Raw genomic sequence first — 20,167 nt, 5'->3', positions numbered from 1 at the left:
ACGGCAGGTCAATTATTTTTAGAATCTAGACAGGTAAGACGTACGATCAACCGTATGTGCGCTATTTTCATTCCTTGCAATCAATAATTAGAGTCCTTGATAAATAGACGCATCTCAAGGATTTTGCGATAACACATATGTCGAGAAAACAAATTATCCGATATCAGAGGACCAAATTTCCCTCTCCCAAAAGATACGATGATTGTGAGGGGTTGGGCTGGAGTGGCGTTTGTTCACATTAGTCACCTCTTACGATCATGTAATGGGATACAGCAGGTCAATCGTTCATTATATCCTGAAACTGCATAGGAGTCTCCTTCAGGAAAACAATGTTACATGTATGCTATATGAAAAGTATGGAACTGCAGCACTACACGAGGTAACTAAATTATCGCGTTGATCAAATTATACTTATATCGATTTTAAAGAAAAAAATCTAATTTGAATGATCATCAATTGGAAAAAATAATGTTTATGCATCTTGTTCATGTTTCTGCGGTTATTTTTTATTTTTATTTTTTATTTATTTTTATTTATTTATTATCACTTTCTAATTTGAACTTTATGAAATTAAAAGCTAAAAAATCAAAACTGCAGCTCTATTTCATAGTTAGCGGTCCATGGTCAAAATAAATTGTCATAAACAAACATATTAACAGTTGAAAATAAAATTTCAGTTTATTGCTTCAAAGTTATTTAATTTTCAAAAAAATAAATTGGTTTGAATACACAGATAAATAGGCGTTCTGATTAAAATAAGAAAATGTAAAAAACGAAAAGATCAATTTGTCGCTTCATTTTTCAATGTGGACCAAATAAATTGTTGTGAAGTAAGTATTTAATATGTAGAGGACTACCGCCCTGCCCGCACCCGACTTTACAAACCTGTTTTGACGAACACTGAAATAAATTTAAGGTTATGACCTGCACAATTCAATAGGAGGCGATTACACTTGATTAATGAAAAGATCACGAGCCTAGTACAAAAGGATAACGTTCGTTGTTATCAATATGTTTGACTCGCTAAGGGCGTGGACAAAAGAGCTTTGAGTTGGCTCTGAAAATGTTATCGCCCGACCGCTACAATTTTCATTTCAAATCCTTGAGTGGAATGATCGCATCTGTATTTATTTACAATACATAACAATGGAAGTATACATATATAGAATTTGGGGTACAACCCCTTGGTCAGTAGGCTTGCGGTTCGTCGGCGGAGTAAAACCTTAAGGTAAGTCTGTAAACTCCTACGAAACGTACCTCATTTTTGAAAGAGTTCCAGAGAGAATAGAATATATCTTTTAAGATTTATAATTTAGAAAATGCTAATTACTTGAGAACACATTTAAAATGTAAAAAAAAAAATGCTTTATTTCTGCCGGTCTTTCTTTTACTCTCTGTAAAATGGCTCGATTTTATAATATTCACCGGAAACAAAAGTTAGATAACTAAATGGAGTCGAACCATTTTGCGTAAAAATATGCTTGTTATGAAATATGTTTCAAGGGCACATTTTTTATTCCAAAAATTATTGATAGAATTTCTCCATAAAAATATAAAATATGAAAGGTCACTTTTGCATCATTTTTTTTTATTAGAAACTTTATGTGACTTTTCATACAACATTTCCTGTCGAATGAGTCAAAGTGATAATGACATAAAATAGCGAGCAATGAAGAACCCTATCTGGTAATTAATGCATTCCTGTTTCTTATTTGACACCAGACGAATATATGACCATGTTTCCGTCCTTGACCCTGATATGTGCGGCCTTGACCTTTGGCTTAGTCCTCTCAGCCAGTCTTGATTCTGATTCCAACAGTCTTCTCGGCACCGACCAACTTCCGGACAACCCAGCGAACCACGGTATGTACGGTTCTATTGAAACACCCGATTGGGACATCCTCGATGTCCAGGGGTTACGCTCAGTTTTGCTGTCTACAACCCTGGTTTATGTCAATGTGCAGCACCTTGTGGATGAGACGAGAAGACTAGTTTGGTCCTTTGGTGTACATCAAAAGAATCTCGCGGTCGCGTAACGGTAAAAATTGTCAGGCTCCGAAGTCGGGCGTCTCTACTTTGTAATCTTCAAAGGACAAGTATTAGCCAAGTGATTGGTCGTTTTGTTTTTTACCTGACACCAATCATATAGCTGGCCGCGTGCCTTTAATTTTGCTATGCTATATTTCAGGGGTGTAGAGAGCGAAAGTGAGTGTAACCCCTGGATATCGAGGATGCGATTGGGATTAAAATGCATATCACAACATTTATGCTAATGATTTGAAACCCAATTGCTATATAAAACATTCAATGAAGCGCTTCATGATAGAAGTACGTTAAGACTGGTGTAATCTAATAGGTTAATCAGGTATGGGATAATCATGTCACCGAATCATTTAATTTTATGGTATTATATGCTCTTTTATAGAACTTATTTTTACTAAGATATTTATTTTCCGACATAATGCATTTTAATTATTTTCTTTATTCCTATGTAGATGGACACACTACGGTAACGCATTTTTTCATTTTTCGTTGGTGGTGGAGGTGTGGTGGTTTTGTAGTTTTATTATTCGGTCATGAATAAGCTCTAGTACTCTGAGATATGAAGCTGTCCATAGTCTCATTCATCCAGACGCTTGCTCACTTGTAATTCGTAGCTTGCACAGACAAAAAGAGTCTGGTTGAACGAGACTAAGCTGTCCATGGAGATTTGTCCAGAACGAGGTTTTGCCAAATGGATGTTGAGAACGAGGCTCTGTCGTATTTGGTGCTCAAGAGAATGAATTTGATTCTTAATCTTAATTTAAAGATTGATGTATTGATTTTTCTCTTTACAGAGGATTTAGAGTAATGTTCTCTTTTAATCATACAAATGTGGTATAACTTAGTCAGAACGCGGCTGTATTAAATGGTTTTGAATCATAGCTTGTCAAAATTGGTTAATTTAAGTAGTTTGAAAGTTTGAAATTATCCCGTTCATGTTAAATAAGGATAACTGTCGATAAGATTTTACAAGTCAATGCTTGCTTTGCAATTCAATCGAAAGTACTTGTCTTTTTATTTCTATCAATGTAAAGCAGTTCGGACATCGAATTGCTTTTTCGTAGCATACAAAATCCAAGACTTACCCATTTTGTCATAATTATATATTTTTATATTTTTTCAGTTCCCCGTGCGTAACCCCGGGGTCAGCGATGCAGACAAAAAGGTCATTGTTGACCTTCACAACAACTATCGGAGAGTTGTCGGCCAAGACGCTGCTAATATGATGAAAATAGTAAGTTATAGATTATTGAAACAATAGTTTATGTAAAATGATTTTACTTATGTTTTAATTCACATTTCTACTAACAGTAAAAGAAGCTTGTCAACATTGGCATATTGAAAAAGGTTAAAGGTTACCGATTTCCGAGAAACAGTGGTGATGTTGATTTTGTTTCAGAGTTGGGACGACGACATGGCGATGTCTGCACAGAGGCATGCCGAAACCTGTGGCTTTCATCATGATCCTCTCGCTAATCGCTGGACTAACAGTGAGTATTAAATTTATAACATTTCATATGTACGGTGTTACCGTTTTATGTTTTGTAGAAGAAGAAGAAGGAAGTGTTTACAATTGACTTCATTTTGTTTTATTTTAATTCATTATTATGTAAAAATAAAATTAAAATATAGATTTTAACAAATATTGAAATTTAACGGTGAACTGAATATTGATTTAACATCTTCAAATGAAAGCTTGTTCGTGTCAGTTTCGATGGCACTCTCGTCGATTGGTGTTTAGCTGCGGTATATGTACAAACTAGTTACCCATTTTCTTTGGTAAATTTTCTCTACAACTGAAATTAGCATTGCAGTAAATAAACAAATGGCGTTTTGAAAATTACAGTAAGTCACAAAAACGTATAGTGCATCTTCATGTGTATCAAAAACATCAAAAGTTAGATTCTATGATTTACATTATTTATAGATGACACGATCATGTTTAAAGCATTCTGGTGTCAAAAGTACCCGTCCGGATTTCATTAACTTTGGTTTTTAAACCCGCATGTTGCAACAAATTGTGTAGGGGTTATCTCCCTTTAACCATAGTCATTCATTATTTGAGTGTAAACGCACGTCCGTCCGTTCGTCTATGGTACTTGTTCGTTCGATATTTATAGGATAACAAGGCGATGTGTCGCGTGCACCTAAGGTCAAGGTTACATTGAGTTTGAAGGTTAAATCAATTATCGGACCGTCAGTTTGGACGTTGTGAAGATAGCTCAATAACATTTTCGGGATATATGTAGGATGGCAAAGCGGTGTATTGGGTCTGCACACCAAATGCAAGGTCATCATCATATTGAATTCAAGGTTAAAATACATTGTCCAGGCCATAACTTATGACTTGTTGAAGAAAGCTCAATGCAATTTTAATCATAAATGTAGGATTGTGAGACAGTGTGTCACAAACCACTTTAGGACTTATACGCCCTAGAACAAAGTTACCTTTAGGACACGCTCTACTTCAATCTGGGCATGTTTTCCAGAGAGCATAATCCATCAGTTATACTGATTTTCTTGTTTACGTGATCATGTGACCCTACAAACCATACATTAATATTATCCAATGTGATGTCTTTCAATTTGATGAAAACCCAACAATGATTTATGACAATTATCATTGCACATATGTTTTACTGATTATGTCACATATGTTACTGTCACTTCATGTGTGCACATGTGACCGTAACCATGATACACTTATTTCTTTGCTAAGACACACTTGGCTGGGCAGAGACACACGTACCCCACTCGGAACTCCTCTGTCGATTCATCAGCTCCACTCTTCGATGGCATTCGGAACACCTCGCCCCGATTCCAGTTCCTTCCAACGTAGATGAACGTATCGGCCGAGAAGTTCCGAGTGCTTCGATGGAAGGAACTGTAATCGGGGCGAGGTGTTACGAATGACATGTACCCATTACAATTACCATAGTATGTCGGTAACTCTTGGTTCACAAATATGGTCGAACATCCATTAATCGAATTTTGAAGATTCGAATAACACTACTTATATATTTTATTAATTAATCGAACTTTTATTAGTTGAACTTCTCGCTGTTTCGAAGCAATATCAAGGTACGTTCGTAATGAAAACATTTAAAAAAAAATCACAAATGATCAATTGAAGTGAAAAAACGACCTACATGTACATAACCACGGGTACAAGATTTGGGAATCGAAAATGACAAAGAAACAAATGTGGAATTCAAAAAGATCACCACACAAAACTACATTTTTTTGTAGTGTTTAAATAAACATGCATGCCTCATAACTGTTAATTCAAAACTTTTAGATTTTAAGTTTAAAATGGTTTCCGATGTCGAATATTCTTGAGCCGAAGTCCCGATATTTCGTTCTTTTTTCGGTGATCCCGCAAAGTTGGAAACATAGAAGTTTGACTGTATGTATTTTACAATGGTTACCCCGTTACACGTATACGGTGTGTTGATAACTATGGTGCAGGTATAATTACTGAGATGTACATTTGGGACGGCCCTGAGCACCAAAAAATTGAATTTCAGATTATATAACACATTTCCAATGTGTACACGGGAACTCCGAAACATGTATTATCATGTATATCCGGTTCGTTTTAGGTTTACCCGGGGTTTACATAGGACAAAACATGTGTGCCGGAAACAAGGATTGGCGCGAATGTGTCGGAGCATGGTACGCCGAGAAGGACAACTACCGGTATGGAGAGGGCGCCAAAACATTGTCGTGGAAAGAGATCGGTCACTTTACGCAGGTACTATACTATACAGGGAGTTACTATTTTATACAGGTACAGTTTTTTGGACAGAAATAAGTTAGGAAACACTGATAATGTGTTGTAGGTATATCGGTCAGTATGCACAGGTTCTTCATGACAGAGGTTTGTCACCATATACATGTTACACAAGATTGGTTATTGTACACAGGTTATATACAGAGGAACCTCTGTAATCCAGCCATCATTTAGTCTCGTTCAACCAGACGCTTGATCACTTGTAATTCGGCGTAGCTTGCGCAGACAACAAAAATCTAGTTGAAAGAGACAAGCCATCATCGTTCTTAGCAGAAAGTGACTGAATTGTGAGAAGATCAGATTACTAGGCAATCTGTATAATAAAGGACCAACAATTATTGAAAAATAGGATAACCACATTAGTGGTGGTTTGGTAATGGAACAACCGGATTAGCAGTGGATAGGTATTGGGGCACCGGAGGTTTCACATTTCACTTTTTGTTTTTAATTTCAAACTCGAACGCATCTTCGAAATTTAAAAATTCCGCTTCCGGTATTACATATTTACTCTGCTCAAAGGTATATATACAATAGGCTATTAGAAAGCGTAACCTTTTGATTTTGACGATGACCTGGACGACTAGTAAATTTTTGAAATATTATTATTCGTCAAAATGTTTTTGGTGTTTAATAACAGGAATCTGATGCAATGAACAGGCAATATTTTTGTGTTTTTCCCCCCTTGCTTTGAAATACTTTAATATTGAGAGAACACACTGTTCTGTCAATAATAAACATACAATATTCATCAGTTTAATATTAAACATTAGAATATGCGGAAATTGTGATACTGTCTCCCTACATTGGATTTTCAACTAGGGATGTACTTCCTATTTCCGTTTATCGATACACTCCTATGACCTTAAGCGGAATTCGTGCCAAGGACACTTGTTTTTTTTTCTCCCTTTTCTGTTTAGTCTCGTTTCTGAATCCTTATCAAATCACGTGAGCGGCTCGCCTTACTAAGGAATCACATGAAACTCGTAACAGAGGGGAAGTATACCCAGGAGGCGCATAACGCTCAAGTTGGCGCTTATTTGACGCTTGACCTTATTTCAAGTGCGGACATTATCTCTCATTACCAACATCATCGTTGGAAAAAATGCCACGAACAGACCGTATTTTCGTATTTAAGTGGTCACGTGATTTTGAATTACAGGGCATTGTTGGAAGTGTGCTATTGTAGTCTGGGGCGATTTTTTCGGGCCTTTTAGGGCATTGGGGTTCTATGAGACGTATTCTACAATAATAGAGAGAAGGAGTAGTGTGTAAGGGGTTGCGAATTACACGAGTGCAGGCGGAAATGTTAAGGGTCTTTTGCGACATGGCCGACAGGAACAGGTGGTAGGAACCTTAATGTAAGATAGTCTCGTTCAACCAGACGCTTGATCACTTGTAAGTTTCTGTTCGGCGTAGCCTCCGCAGACAAAATGTAAGATAACTCATATTTGTAGGTGTGGATTGTGGTATGATATTGTTTAATCTTAACGACCAATTAACACAATAAATTAACACACATATTGTGACACAGTTGAATATTAGGTGACGATAGGTTTGCTGGGAGAGACGAACAGAGTCAGAAATAAAAACGGATAGAACGGAGAAGATTGCGATCCTAACTGTTGCAATTCCTGCAGCGGTACCATAGCTTTAAGTATACAACTGTCAGAGTATATTTGACTGTCCGAAATAAGCTTTCACTCTTTGACTTAAAAAAGTGAACATTTGACACGTGTTTTGACTGTCCAGGGGAAAGGTTCTTTGAATTTAGAAACTGTTTAATCTCAAAGGTCAACTAAAACCCCTCTGTACTATTTGAGTGTCGCTTGCGCAATCATTTCAAAGGAAAGACCTCGATTCTGCAATGAGCACCATTAGTCGACTTATACGTCTGCCGTTGGTTCGTAGTTCGAGTCCAAATACAGTATTCAAACTTAAAAGAAATACAAAAAATCTTATCAAATACTTTGAATTTCAAAAATAAGTCTGAGGTACTGTTATGAAGGATCCTTAAATATTATACATGTGTGCTTATTTATTGTAATGCAATGCGAAAGAGAACCTAAAGCTTTGAGTGTCTAACAACGTCAATGAGCCCTATACAGTGGCATGTGTAAAAAAAACTTGGTTAAACAAACGCTCAAGTACCGAGAGTAAATTTATGGGATTGCATGGCCATAACAAACGCTCAAGTGATCTAGTGTTTAATTTTTAGCCATTCTTCCTTTAAAATTGACAGTATGCTCCTCCTTGTGACCAGAATCTATTGAAATATTATTTATTGATATCCTCTCTGTACTCAGTTTTTGAAACAATTCAACAAGAAATGTATTTTAACAAAAAAAACTTATGGCGGAATTGTCTTGGCTCAAATGTTTTCTTCTAAAACGTTTCAAAAATGACAAAAATATATATCAACATGCTACCGAATGGGAAACAAAGACCATATGCAGGAAAATAGTGACATAACGGCGATTTATCAGGCGGGAAAAAAGGGACAGTGCCGTAAAACTACTACACGAGGTGATCAGTTGGTGTGAGAGATGACAGAAGACAAATCGCCGACAAGTCGTAATCACCGAAACCTGTTGAAGTTACAATATGTCGTTAACACTTATTGAACACATTCGGTGGTAACATGGACGATTCTCGCGCCTCGCGGCACACGCTTTCTTGGTTTCTGGGGGGTAATTAGTTCTCCGCGACCTTTTCCCCCGTCATCTGTCGCCCTTTCTCTCCTTGGCAACGACACCTTCGAAATTCTGATCGTGGATGTAGTCAAAAAACATCAACAACCCGCGCCTTTCAGGCGATTAATAGAGATTAATAGAATCACATTTCTTGTTAGTGACATATCGAACGATGCCAATAATCACCGCGGACTAACATCCGGCGGTAATGAGGTTCGATTTGGCAGCTCTGTCTGGAGAAAAGTAACATGTTATCGGTTGAAGAGGTGGGGAGTGACTATTGATGGCTGCGTTAGTTTATTGAAACTGTTAGATAACGAAAAACCAGATTTAGCGTCTTTCAGATACATGTACTTTTTGTGGGCGAGGAAATGGCTAGACGGAATGATAATATCTGCGTTATCTTGTCCACTTACCATGACACCGATTTCCAGTAAAAAGAAATCAATCATTCAATGTTTTTTTCTATGAAAAATGATTTTGTTATACTTATCATAACTCGAGGTTTTTGTAGGTAGTACTAGTTTGTAGGTCTAGTTCCTAGGTTGTCTCAAAGCGGTTCACAAATTATTATCCGTGGTAATAGGGTCTTTGTAACCAGCCAATATCTTTCTCAACTCCCTGGGGAGCATACAGCCAGTGCTGCCATTTCGGCGCTCACAGCTAGCATTCTACAATTCTAGCACTGCCAACCCACGTACTCATTTACAGCTGAGTAGACTGGAACAAGCAAAGTAACAGTGCCGTGCCGTGACTCGAACCCGCAACCACTCGATCACGAGCCCGGCGTCATACCACTAGACTACTGTCCCTTTTACTTGGTTTTACTTGTTTGTTGCTCTTGTAATGCTGTTGAAGCAATTATGATATGTAAAATATCTTATAAATATTCATTAGTATTCATGGACATCTTTTGTTGTGCTTTTGACATTTTGAAATGGGCATTGACTAGAAGGTGTTATGCTTTATGCTTTCAACTTTATATGAACATTAGGACAGATAAAAAACCCAGAAATACCTGCCAAAGTCTTCAGTACATATCCTTAAGTAAGGAAGAATAATCGATATTTACTGTCTTTTCGAAATAAATTCATTTGGCAATGGCAATGTAGATTTTTTTTCTATAACGCAAACTAAGGGGCTGTCATTTAAAAAGAAAATACTTTTTTTTCAGTAAAAATGAAACATTTACACCTGTTCTTGAAAACAAATTACCACCAAATAACATAGTGGAAGTTCCTGTTACAATTGATTCTTGTTGTGAATTTCAAACGAACAATGCAAATATAAAATAAATGCGTTTCGATACCCGTCAAATTCCAAAAGCATTGTAAGCTGTACAACAGTTGTATCTTTGATCTTTATTTTCTTGCACCTCAGACAGATAGATATCCCACGTCATACCCCATGCCAGATTTTTCTATCTCGTCCTATCTGTCTTGTACCTTTACGTGACATTTTGCGGAATTTTTATACTGTGATGTATTCATCCGCGTGTTAACTGCTTAATATTGACAATTTGCATTATAAATGTTCTGTTTTGTCGTTATATGTATAGTTTTGATCTTTTTAGATATTTGATGTTTTAGATAAAATTAGTCTACAACGTGAAATACGTTGTAATCTATGTAAAGACGGACTACATTTTTACGCGGAAGCATTCAAATATAGCTCTAGTAGTGAAGAGGTCATTATCATTTGAGGCCCAAGGCGGGATACTTGTAGTTTTTAGCAAAATTGTATAGTTCATTTCGAACTAAAAGGTGCGAGAAAAAAATTCAGTTACAGGTAAAAGATTATTTTAATCTTTGTTTTACATTCACAATATTTGCAATATGGTAGTTGTACAAAATAGTTTTTGACACGTTTACAACAGGCAGCCTTAATACAATCTGTACAAAGTAAACACAACCTGTGCATACCAGAGTCTGCAAAAACGGTAGTTTCTACTCCTGCTTAACGCTTAGCAATTTAGCAGTGGGACGACTGGTTCGCCCGTTGTCAGTATAATGTGACCGAGTGGGTGTCCTGCTGGGTGTCTTCGGCAGTATGTTTCAGTGAGGTAGCACTATAAAGTCGGCATCAGTTCCGCGCTATCATAAGGAGACAAACACGAACATATCGCAGCCTCCCAAAACACACTCATATACTACACGTATGCATCTTGCACACAGAGGAGGCCGTCCTTAAATGACTATAGTTTTTGATAGGACGTTAAACAATACTAAACAGTACCAAAGTGTACATAGTAAACACAATATATACATTATTTCCTCAGGGTAACAACAGCATTTAAAGAAGTATTACATCATTGTGACCGGGGGATACACTGACATATTATGATATTATTTTAATTTAATAATACTCATTTCATTTGCTACAAATCTTTCCATATTTGGTCGGGTAATGTATCTCCTGTATAAATATTTTGACATAATTTCAGAGTATAATGGGTCATTATAAAATGATTTATATGAGGTCTATGTGGGGATAGGTTTTACTTGTAACTTTACCTGTACTAAGTCTATAAAATGTTTGTAAACCGATTAAACAGATGACCCTTGTCCGACTAGATATGAGCTTCACGTCAGTTTAATACGATAGCTTTAAGCTAATATGGTACCGCCTGCAGAGTAGGGGGGTTTCTGTATTGTCTTGATCTGTTGGACAAGAGCAACTTCAACATAGTTCCGAATGACGAAAGCAGACGACAACTATGGCGCGTCAACCTGACCATCTCATCTATTGTGCTGGTTTTTTTGTCTGCATAATAAATGTATTATATTACATATAATATTTATGTAAATACACGTATGTTTGATAGCTGGCTACCTGGCATGTTTCCCGTGTCGGATGTGGATACGCCGAGTGTGAAGGACGGAGAGACAGGACGTCATTTGTCTGTAACTACGCTTACGGGTAAGAAAAGTAACTTTTCAGGATAAAACGTTACGTGTGCATTCCTTAAGGAAGAGCTAAATTTTGAAGAAAATGTTTTGAGAAGTGTCAGTTTACATGATAAGTTGATTATATACAAAGGGAGGTTGCGGATTTTCTGCCCCTGCCCATTGAGTTCCAATTTGGACTAAGATGAAAAGGGAGAGAACTCTTTTAGAAATTATTTGTATAGTTTATAAGGGAGTCTTACTCCCTTATGTCGAAAACGTCGAAAACATAAATTGTATATATACAAGGAAGTCTAATTCCGTTATATCGGAAACACCTGAGAGTTATCCCTTAAATTGTATAGAACGCCATATACAGTGGTATATAATTGCTGCATATTATTTTGATATGTCTGCTTCCGGAATATGATGACGTACTTCCGGTATATGATGACGTACTTCCTTTTACAGGCAGTTCTACGATGACCTAATTCGCCCTTTCGAGAACGGAACTTCTTGTGGCGCATGCCCAAATACATGTGATAATGGGCTCTGTGGTAAGTGAAGCGATGAAAAAAAACCCTCACGATTTTGTTATTGAAATTTTCCTAGAGACGTTGAAATATGATCACGTCGATAATCCAGAACTCAATGATACGTTTATTTTAATTTAGAATATATTGACACCTCGTCAATCCGGAATTGCACGACAAAGTATAGTTTATATCATGATATAAGGACACCTAGGTCACGCGGAGCTATGAGATAGGGACATCTCGTGCACACCACGAGGTGTAGTGGTGTAAATCGGGATCTTTGGATTAAAAGATATGTGACAATATTTTTTTATTTACAACTTCTAACAAACATCTAGGTAAAGTGTAAACGTTATTTGTTTCGCACGTCATCATTTGCGTTGTAGGTTTTTATCTCACCTTCGGCCGTGGTCCGTGGTCCGTGGTCCGTGGTCCGTGCGTGGTCCATGGTCCTTGGTCCGTCATTCCGTCGTTCGTCCTTTAACATTTCTTCTTAGCGCCATTTCTCAGAGAAAGTGCTTAAACAATATTTTTAAAATTCTACAGGAATGTTCTCCCAAGTTATGCAGATAGTATTCTGGGACTGATAAGAAAATCCAAGATGGCTGACGTGCGGCCATCTTGAGTTTGGAGAATTGAAAGTTTAAAAGCACTATTTCCCGTGCAGAAAGTACTGAGGGATTTATGTTATAATGACATTCACCATGATCCCTTGTTATGCATTCCGAATTATTTGGAGACTGATGGGAAAACCAAGATGGCGGACATCTTGAATTTTGACACTAAAGATTTGTTTTTGCTTTTTCACAGACGGTACTGGAGGGATCTTTGTCGAAATTAAATATGTAGGTTCTTCTTGATAAAACTGACAATACTTCGTATGACTTCCTCTTATGTAATAGTACACGGCGTGTCGATATCAATTCTAATTTCACACTAAAATCCCTAAGTTTGGGGCATCTTATACATGCGATCAATTCTATTAGACCACACAAACTTTATACACATAAATATACGTAGACTATAAAAATGTCTAAACGAACAGAAACAAACTTTATTCCTAATGCTTTAAGAGGTTCTTTATGTTCTTCTTTAAAAGACGTGAATTTCGAATCCCCTTTGATTCCAGCCAAGCATGCAAGATTACATATGCGAACAGCGCATCGTACATTGTACAGGAGACTAAAACATCTTAGACAAAATAAGATCTATGAAGCACTCGAAATGCACTAAAATATGATTGACTGCGCAAGCGCAAAAGGAAGTCGTCTATATATCCCATAAGACATGACGGCAGAACATTGAAGTTGTTTGTACTCTAGACTTTTCCTTCACTTAACAAGCTCCTGTTGAAATGATGATTAAATCGGCTCTTTAAGTGTCATTCTGCGAGAAAATGATAGACGAGCTTCGTAAGGCAATGTCTTTGTATAGGTACAATTATCGCAGGATCGTGAAGCTTGTTAAAGTGAATAGGACGGCTTTCGTTTATTTTTTTGTTAAAGGGGAAAAGGGGATGAGAGAAGTGGTTGATTAGAAAATCGTCAGGTATTTTTTGAAAGAAGAATAGCCCACATTTTAGGGGGTGAATGTCGGCTTCACACGAGGACAATTATTGTTCAATTATACCGAATCGATTTCCTCCAAATTAAAAATGTGTGAGTTTGGGGTTTCGTATACTGAGTGGAGCGTATAGGACAAACGAAATACACTAACTAGTGTCTTGTTCGCGCGAATGTTTGAAGAGGTATCGACTTCTGATAAAGAGTTTCTGAGAGCATGCACACGCCGTATCAGTCTGAGGAGCTCTTCTTTGTAGAAAATGGTTACACTTAGCTCTTAATGGTTGAGCTGTACTCTATGAATCTGAACAATACGGAAAGCGATATGTAAAATAAAATAAAAATAAAAAAAAAGATATTTGAGCTAAGTAAGAGTTAATACTTACCTATCGTAACATAACATATATGATGATATTGCGCGTGCCGGGCGGATATGAAGCACACCGGAATATAGGCCATGGAACAATCCATATCCAATAACTCTGACATGTCCTTTACGTTGAACCGGAAGTAAAACGAATATGAGCGGCGCGTGTGCGGACGTGGTTCAATGCATTCGCGTATATATATTGGTCAGCCTGGGAGATGACCATCATTATTTGCAGTACCTACATACACAATAATCCGAATCAAGGACAGATATATAATACATGGTTTTTTTTTTTCATAATATACTTGCGCATTTACTTTGAAAAACTAAAAAAATCAAAAAGATCCTAATTGGGTTTTGACTGTGACGTCATTAGCATTTAGTACAGCACAGTGTTTACTGACACGTCAATGCCGTACGAGATCCGTCAGTCCAGTGAGATGATCGCTGTAGGTTTGACTTCTGGGATCGAGATAAACTTTTGTCGGAGCTTGAACATAATCTCAAAATAGTTACATATATATTGTTTATTTCACGAAACAGACTTGTGAGAGTATCGATTGTCAAAGTATTGTATGTTTGGATGTCAAATGTGTATGAAACGACTAATGGTACAAAATGGAAAAAGAAAGAAAATCTAGACAGTTGGAATTAATAAAATCCCCGTTTTACCCTCGAATCTACTTAAACAGGAGAGACAACCGGGTAACGACACGACAACATTAATTACACTCGAGATCCGTCTGATGCGGATCGATCGGTCGTTCTCTGCTTCAGCTTTTCACTTGTAAAAGTTCATTTACACTAAAAGTGCATTTTTGTCTTTGTGGGAGCTTTCACAAGTTAACACCGTCAATTCAATTATAGCTACGTACATATCTTCTTTCTGAAACAATTCCACTCTTACTTAGTCACTAAAAACTTATAAGGTCGAAGGTAATAGCTTAGCGGAGCAAACATTTTTTGATTTTTTTTTGCACGAATGTATTTTTGTTTGTTTATATCTGTTTGCCGATAATTTTACAATTCTAGTCACAATATCAGATATTGATTTGTTGTATTGTAAACACTAATACCATTTCATTAAAGTGGAAATTAGCATTACGATATATTGAAACTATTTTTTACGTTCAAAACGCTACAATCAACATACCCGACACTTGTATAAAACATCTCAACTCTTGAGATTTCCTCAAGTCTAAGATTCTCCATAGAGAATACATTGCTTGAGATTTTCCTTAACTTTGAGATGTTTTATACAAGTGGGCCCTATAAAGTATATTTACATTTATAAGCTACCTAACAGCACATTGATTTATTGCTCGGAAGTGTACCGGTTAACTGAAAAACTCAAGGGTTATCAGCCTTTACCTTGCCTTAATGTGTTAAAATATATTTATTTTATTATATGACTGGTGCTAATTCCCAGCCATGTTTGAAGGAATTCCAAAATGGTCCATGCCATCCAAATGTTTATGACATATAAAGTGATTAATCTCATTGTAAAATGTCATATAATAAAACAATTGTGGACTTAGTTTCGGTCTATCCCTGATTTTCCTCACCTAAAGTCCATAATTGTATAATATCCACAATCGTACGTTTGACTTTTGCAATAAGCCAAGTAATGCCCCGTTACTAGAATGAAAGAAGTTAGAAAGAAGACTAAATCTAGCTACCCTTTTAAGGTCCAAACTCATACTGAAATATATTTATCTTTTTATTATTATCTCATTACTTTTGATATTCATGGAAAACTCCGAACAGTATTTACGTTGACGGGTGATTTTGTATTGAATTTATATATAGATTTAGATATAGAACTATTCCGGGAGAAAAAATAAATGTATGGGCGTGAATTGAAATCTTGGCAAATCTTTATAAAACTACAACTACCCCCTTATAACGCCCCTGCAGATTGGGGAAAGAGAAGAAAAAACTCGTAAGAGGCCGCTCATATGTAACTGACTTGCAGAATCGGGGATTTGCGTTTGTCCCCTCTGCTTGTGGACACAAAAGCGACCAAAATAAATGTGCTGCAACCATTTCGAAACCTCAACGTTGGCTTAAGTGTTGAGCGTTCGCTCAGGTGAGGAAGGAATGTGCTCTGTCCCCATGGCGAATAAATCCTTAAAATTGGAAGTTGTTTTCCCTGCTTGCGTTCAGCATTAAGGGCAATGGCCGAATGATAAAATTGGTATAGCGTCCGTCTAGAGTTAAGAGGGTCCCAGGTTCTAACCCAAGTCTGGCCGTTACATTTTTTCTTTCTCTTGTTACAAAATTGGCGAGCTTCCCAACCCTTGTTTCAGGCATTGGGAGTACACTTAGCAAGGGGATACCCGGACATAAAAATATTTGTAGGGAGAAATGTAGCGGAACTGGACTGGGTCGATTGTCGGCGACCAGGTACCTCAATTGGTAGAGCGTCCGTCTAGAGTTCAGAAGGTCCCGGGTTCGAACCCCGGTCTGGCCGTTACATCACCTCTTTCCCCTTTTACAGGACGTTAAACATATAAAACCAAAATAAACCCTTGCCCCCGAGCCCTACCCGACACTGTTGGCTACAGCCAAGCATTGCGATCAAATTTTCGGCAAAATAGGTTAAAAAAATGGTTCCACAACGATTCTTTTAAAAAACGTAAATTTGTTTTAAATATTGATAATAATTTTTGTATTTGTGGACTCACGTTGGCTGAAGTTCGGTATAACTACTAAATGACAGTAACGAGAAGGGGCAGATCTTTCTCCACTCTTCAAAAAAGAATCGCAAAAAATGCATCTTTTTCTTCCGCCATCTATACATCTGCCATGTCCTGGTGAAAGACAGATTATGTCACTTCAACTTTTGGCGGAATCTTGTGTCGGGCACGTCATAGCATTGCACATATTTATCTTAATTACAATCGTAAAGCACATTCCCTCCATCCGTTGAAGTGTTGTAAACATCAATTCGAACATTAAAAGTGCATCTCCATTACCGGTATGGATTACCACAGAATTGCATTCAACTCTTTCGGGATGTTCTCGTCGGAGGCGTTAAAACACGAGATAAAATAGAATGAAGAATGACACTACCCATTAAGTTTATCAAACGTAGCTTTCGATTCCATTTTCAGTACACTAAGGTCAATCTAAGCACGAGTTTGTTCTTTGACATGGTATTATTTCTTATTGTCCATTCAATTTGACTGTTATATATATCCCGACGTGGTCATCGCGATCATTCGGAAGGCCTCTGCTGTTTTCAGAATCAGTTTAAGGATTTTCGCACAACTGCCAAAACTGTGACTTCGCGTGGGATACGTTTTTCTAGTAGGACTATACTTTTGAACAAATCATTACTGAAAAGCAAACCAAACCATGCGTTTTTTTATGGAAAATTATCGAATTACCCTGTGTGCAAGATGCATGCGTGTAGTGTATGCGTGTGCATTTTGGGAGGCTGCGATATGTTCGTGTTTGTCTCTTTATGAAAGCGCGGAACTGATGCCGACTTTATAGTGCTACCTCACTGAAACATACTGCCGAAGACGCCCAGCAGGACACCCCACCCGGTCACATTATACTGACAACGGGCGAACCATTCGTCCCACTCCTAATTTGCTGAGCGTAACGCAGGAAAAAATTATTGAGATGAAATAAACGAAATATAATAAATTATAGAGTTCCGAGTGTCAACAGTTAATCGGGGCTAGACCGGGATTCGAACCCTAAGTTCGTTGTTGTTATAGTATCGCTCTAATCGACTGAGGTACACAGTCAACGGAGGTGTCCAGGCCAAACTGTGCTACAGTTACATAAAAAAGCGAAATTAAGGGGAGATTATTGTAAATAAAATAAAATAAATAATGCAGCTTGACAGGGATCCTTAATGTCTGGTTATAATGAAAACACGTTCTTTTGCAGATTGTGGAGGGAGGATTTGCAACAATTTCGGGACTCTGGATTTAAAAACATGCACTTGCTCATGCCTGAAGTTTTATAGTGGCGACACGTGTCAGAAAAGTAAGTAATATTTGTCTTCGCGAATATTTTATTATGTATGTATATATATATATTTTTAAATCGGGCTTTAACAGGCCTGAAAAGGCCCATTTGAGGCGATGTTCTTAAATGTCGCTCAATTGGAGTATTTTAGCCTTCAAAAGTCCTAAAGTTTTAAGTTTTATTTCAGAAGATATTTAATCTGACCTAAGCCAGTCCTTTGATTAGGTTTGATATATTTGTATGGTCCCTAATCACAGAACCCCAAATTCAGTTCGCCAAACGCTTTGCATTTTTTAATTATTTTTTTGACAGATCTAATTTGATTAAATATAATATAACTCATCAGATTTTTAAATCAAACATTGTTATCAACGATTAAACCATCTTTTTTTACAAAAAATAAATAAAAAAAATGTAAACATCAAATTTAAAATTGGTGTAAGGGATCACATATCAAATTGCACGGATCTGGATTTGCCTAAAAAAACACTAAGTTGTTGCTTTTCCATAAATGAACGGCGTATTTGTTAGTCATTGAAGACTAATAAGCGTAGGCATTCTTTCCAACAGATAGTTTTCTAAAAAAAAGAAGATACTCCTTTGTGGTTTTAAAAAAGTGAAATAGCATCAAATTGCTTTTTAATGTTGTATATGAATTTTAGATACCAATTGTGAAAAAAGTAGGGAATGGATAATGAATGCACACTCTCTAGTCCATATCAGGATCCCCAATCTCTCTATCACTCAACCATACCTCTTACCTTTCTGCACTGTGTTCATACACATTCCCTTACACCCACCCACACTCTCTGGTAATGCCTAGTCCTCGTCTTCATCCGGTCATTTACATTGTCTTACTCTCCTCTTACTCTTGTGATTTCTTTTCACATGTAAAATATTATCAATCAAGATATTTTGCTGAAAGTGCATTTCATTATTTTGCCTGATTTTGGTACATTACACATTTTACACGATTCCCCCCCCCCTCCCCATAGTACACCCCCTTCGCCCCCCTCAAAACAAACCCCTCCCACGCACCAGCGCATCACATGACATGCGTATTCTTTAAATCAATTCTGTACCGAACATATATGTACATTTTTTTACAATATGTAAGTTAAAATAACTTGTTTTCCTATGCTTTTGTATCTTTGATCAATCAAATATGTTTTAACTGAACAAACTAATCAGAAAGCATATGAATTTAAACATAAATTGTTCCATTTTCTGTTTAGTTGATTGCAGTCAGACTGAGCATTTCTCGTGTGCTCGTCATGCCAAGGACGAATGCACTAACGGTGTCAACATTGCAGCTCTGTGCCCTCATCACTGCGGCCGTTGCTAAGCAGTTCTCACTTCCGGCCAGCCATGATCACTTCCGGTCACCATCTTTGGGCATTATTGGCGAAGTATCGCTATATTAATGATTCGTTAGTGAAACAAAGCACCAATCTAACTTTGATGTAGTAGAACTTCGGAGTCCAGAACATATTTCAAACATATTCCAGATTTTTTGTGGATAAACGAAACAATGGCAAAACTAAAGATAAATAGGTTGCTTAATTAATCGTCAAAAAAGAATTTATATTTCGTTTTATCGCTCTCTAAATAACGAAGTTCCACCTATTCAAATTATTGTTTATTTTAAGATACGTATACGGGCATTATCAAAATAGTATTAAAAAAATGATATTTAAATCAATGTGTTTTAATGATAGCTGTATATACTATTGATTTCTGTAATACATTTTCAATTATTTTAATTGTGTTTCTATATAATGAATAAACATATTGCAATTTATATTGGACGTCTCTTTTGTATTTTTAATATGTAGTGCTGTATCAATATGCGCTGTTTACACAAGAAAAAAACAACAAAAAAAACATGCTTCTTTTGAAAACGAGTCACTAAAAATGCTTCACACTAAAATGGCTTGCTGATCCATTAATCTAAGTTACCTCCCCTGATCACATTTCAAGCAAAGGAAGGGGACTCGTTACAATCTGGACCGCAGAAATGTTTAATATTCCAAATCATTATCATGAAAGCGTACAATGTGGTTCAAAAGGATAACTCCTAGACAGGTTATACAGTAATTGTTATATGTTTTAAAAAAAAAATGATTTTGGTAACTGGAATATTCAGCAGCGTTACATTAATGTGGGGCCATCGGCCTTCAATAATTGTGTTTTCATATTGTTTTCCTTTCAATGGTGTCTATATTTGAACAAAAAGTACATGCAACAGTTGTAATAAGGGAATTGTTTTGAATATATTGATTTCCTATATACACGTAACCC

General features: G+C 36.8%; 1 protein-coding gene across 2 annotated transcripts; it reads left to right on the top strand.

Moving 5' to 3' along the window:
* Positions 1-1,205: 1,205 nt before the first annotated feature.
* LOC110458916 (cysteine-rich venom protein LIO1-like) lies at positions 1,206-19,666 on the top strand. 2 transcript variants are annotated; one of them, XM_021510891.1, is made up of 10 exons: positions 1,206-1,228; positions 1,723-1,863; positions 2,496-2,509; positions 3,167-3,277; positions 3,443-3,533; positions 5,646-5,797; positions 11,351-11,445; positions 11,883-11,968; positions 17,786-17,884; positions 19,102-19,666. In XM_021510891.1, exons 2-10 carry the CDS (start codon positions 1,731-1,733, stop codon positions 19,209-19,211), a joined length of 891 nt encoding a protein of 296 aa, XP_021366566.1. In that variant the 5' UTR covers positions 1,206-1,228; positions 1,723-1,730; the 3' UTR covers positions 19,212-19,666. The 2 variants fall into 2 exon arrangements, with proteins under 2 accessions (XP_021366566.1, XP_021366565.1); XM_021510890.1 differs by lacking the exon at positions 1,206-1,228 and having other exon boundaries at positions 1,586-1,863.
* The last annotated feature ends 501 nt before the right edge of the window (positions 19,667-20,167 follow it).

The sequence above is a fragment of the Mizuhopecten yessoensis genome, unplaced genomic scaffold (assembly GCF_002113885.1).
Source record: "Mizuhopecten yessoensis strain PY_sf001 unplaced genomic scaffold, ASM211388v2 scaffold9847, whole genome shotgun sequence".
Lineage (NCBI taxonomy): Eukaryota > Metazoa > Mollusca > Bivalvia > Pectinida > Pectinidae > Mizuhopecten > Mizuhopecten yessoensis.
The sequence above is the reverse complement of the archived record's forward strand: the minus strand, read 5'-3'. Positions and strand labels throughout refer to the sequence as shown.

Coding starts and splice junctions, on each gene's coding strand:
- LOC110458916 (XM_021510891.1), top strand. CDS start 1,731: ATGACCATGTTTCCGTCCTTGACCCTGATATGTGCGGCCTTGACCTTT. Junction 5,798..11,350: donor AGATCGGTCACTTTACGCAG/GTACTATACTAT, acceptor TATGTTTGATAG/CTGGCTACCTGGCATGTTTC. Junction 11,446..11,882: donor GTCTGTAACTACGCTTACGG/GTAAGAAAAGTA, acceptor TTCCTTTTACAG/GCAGTTCTACGATGACCTAA.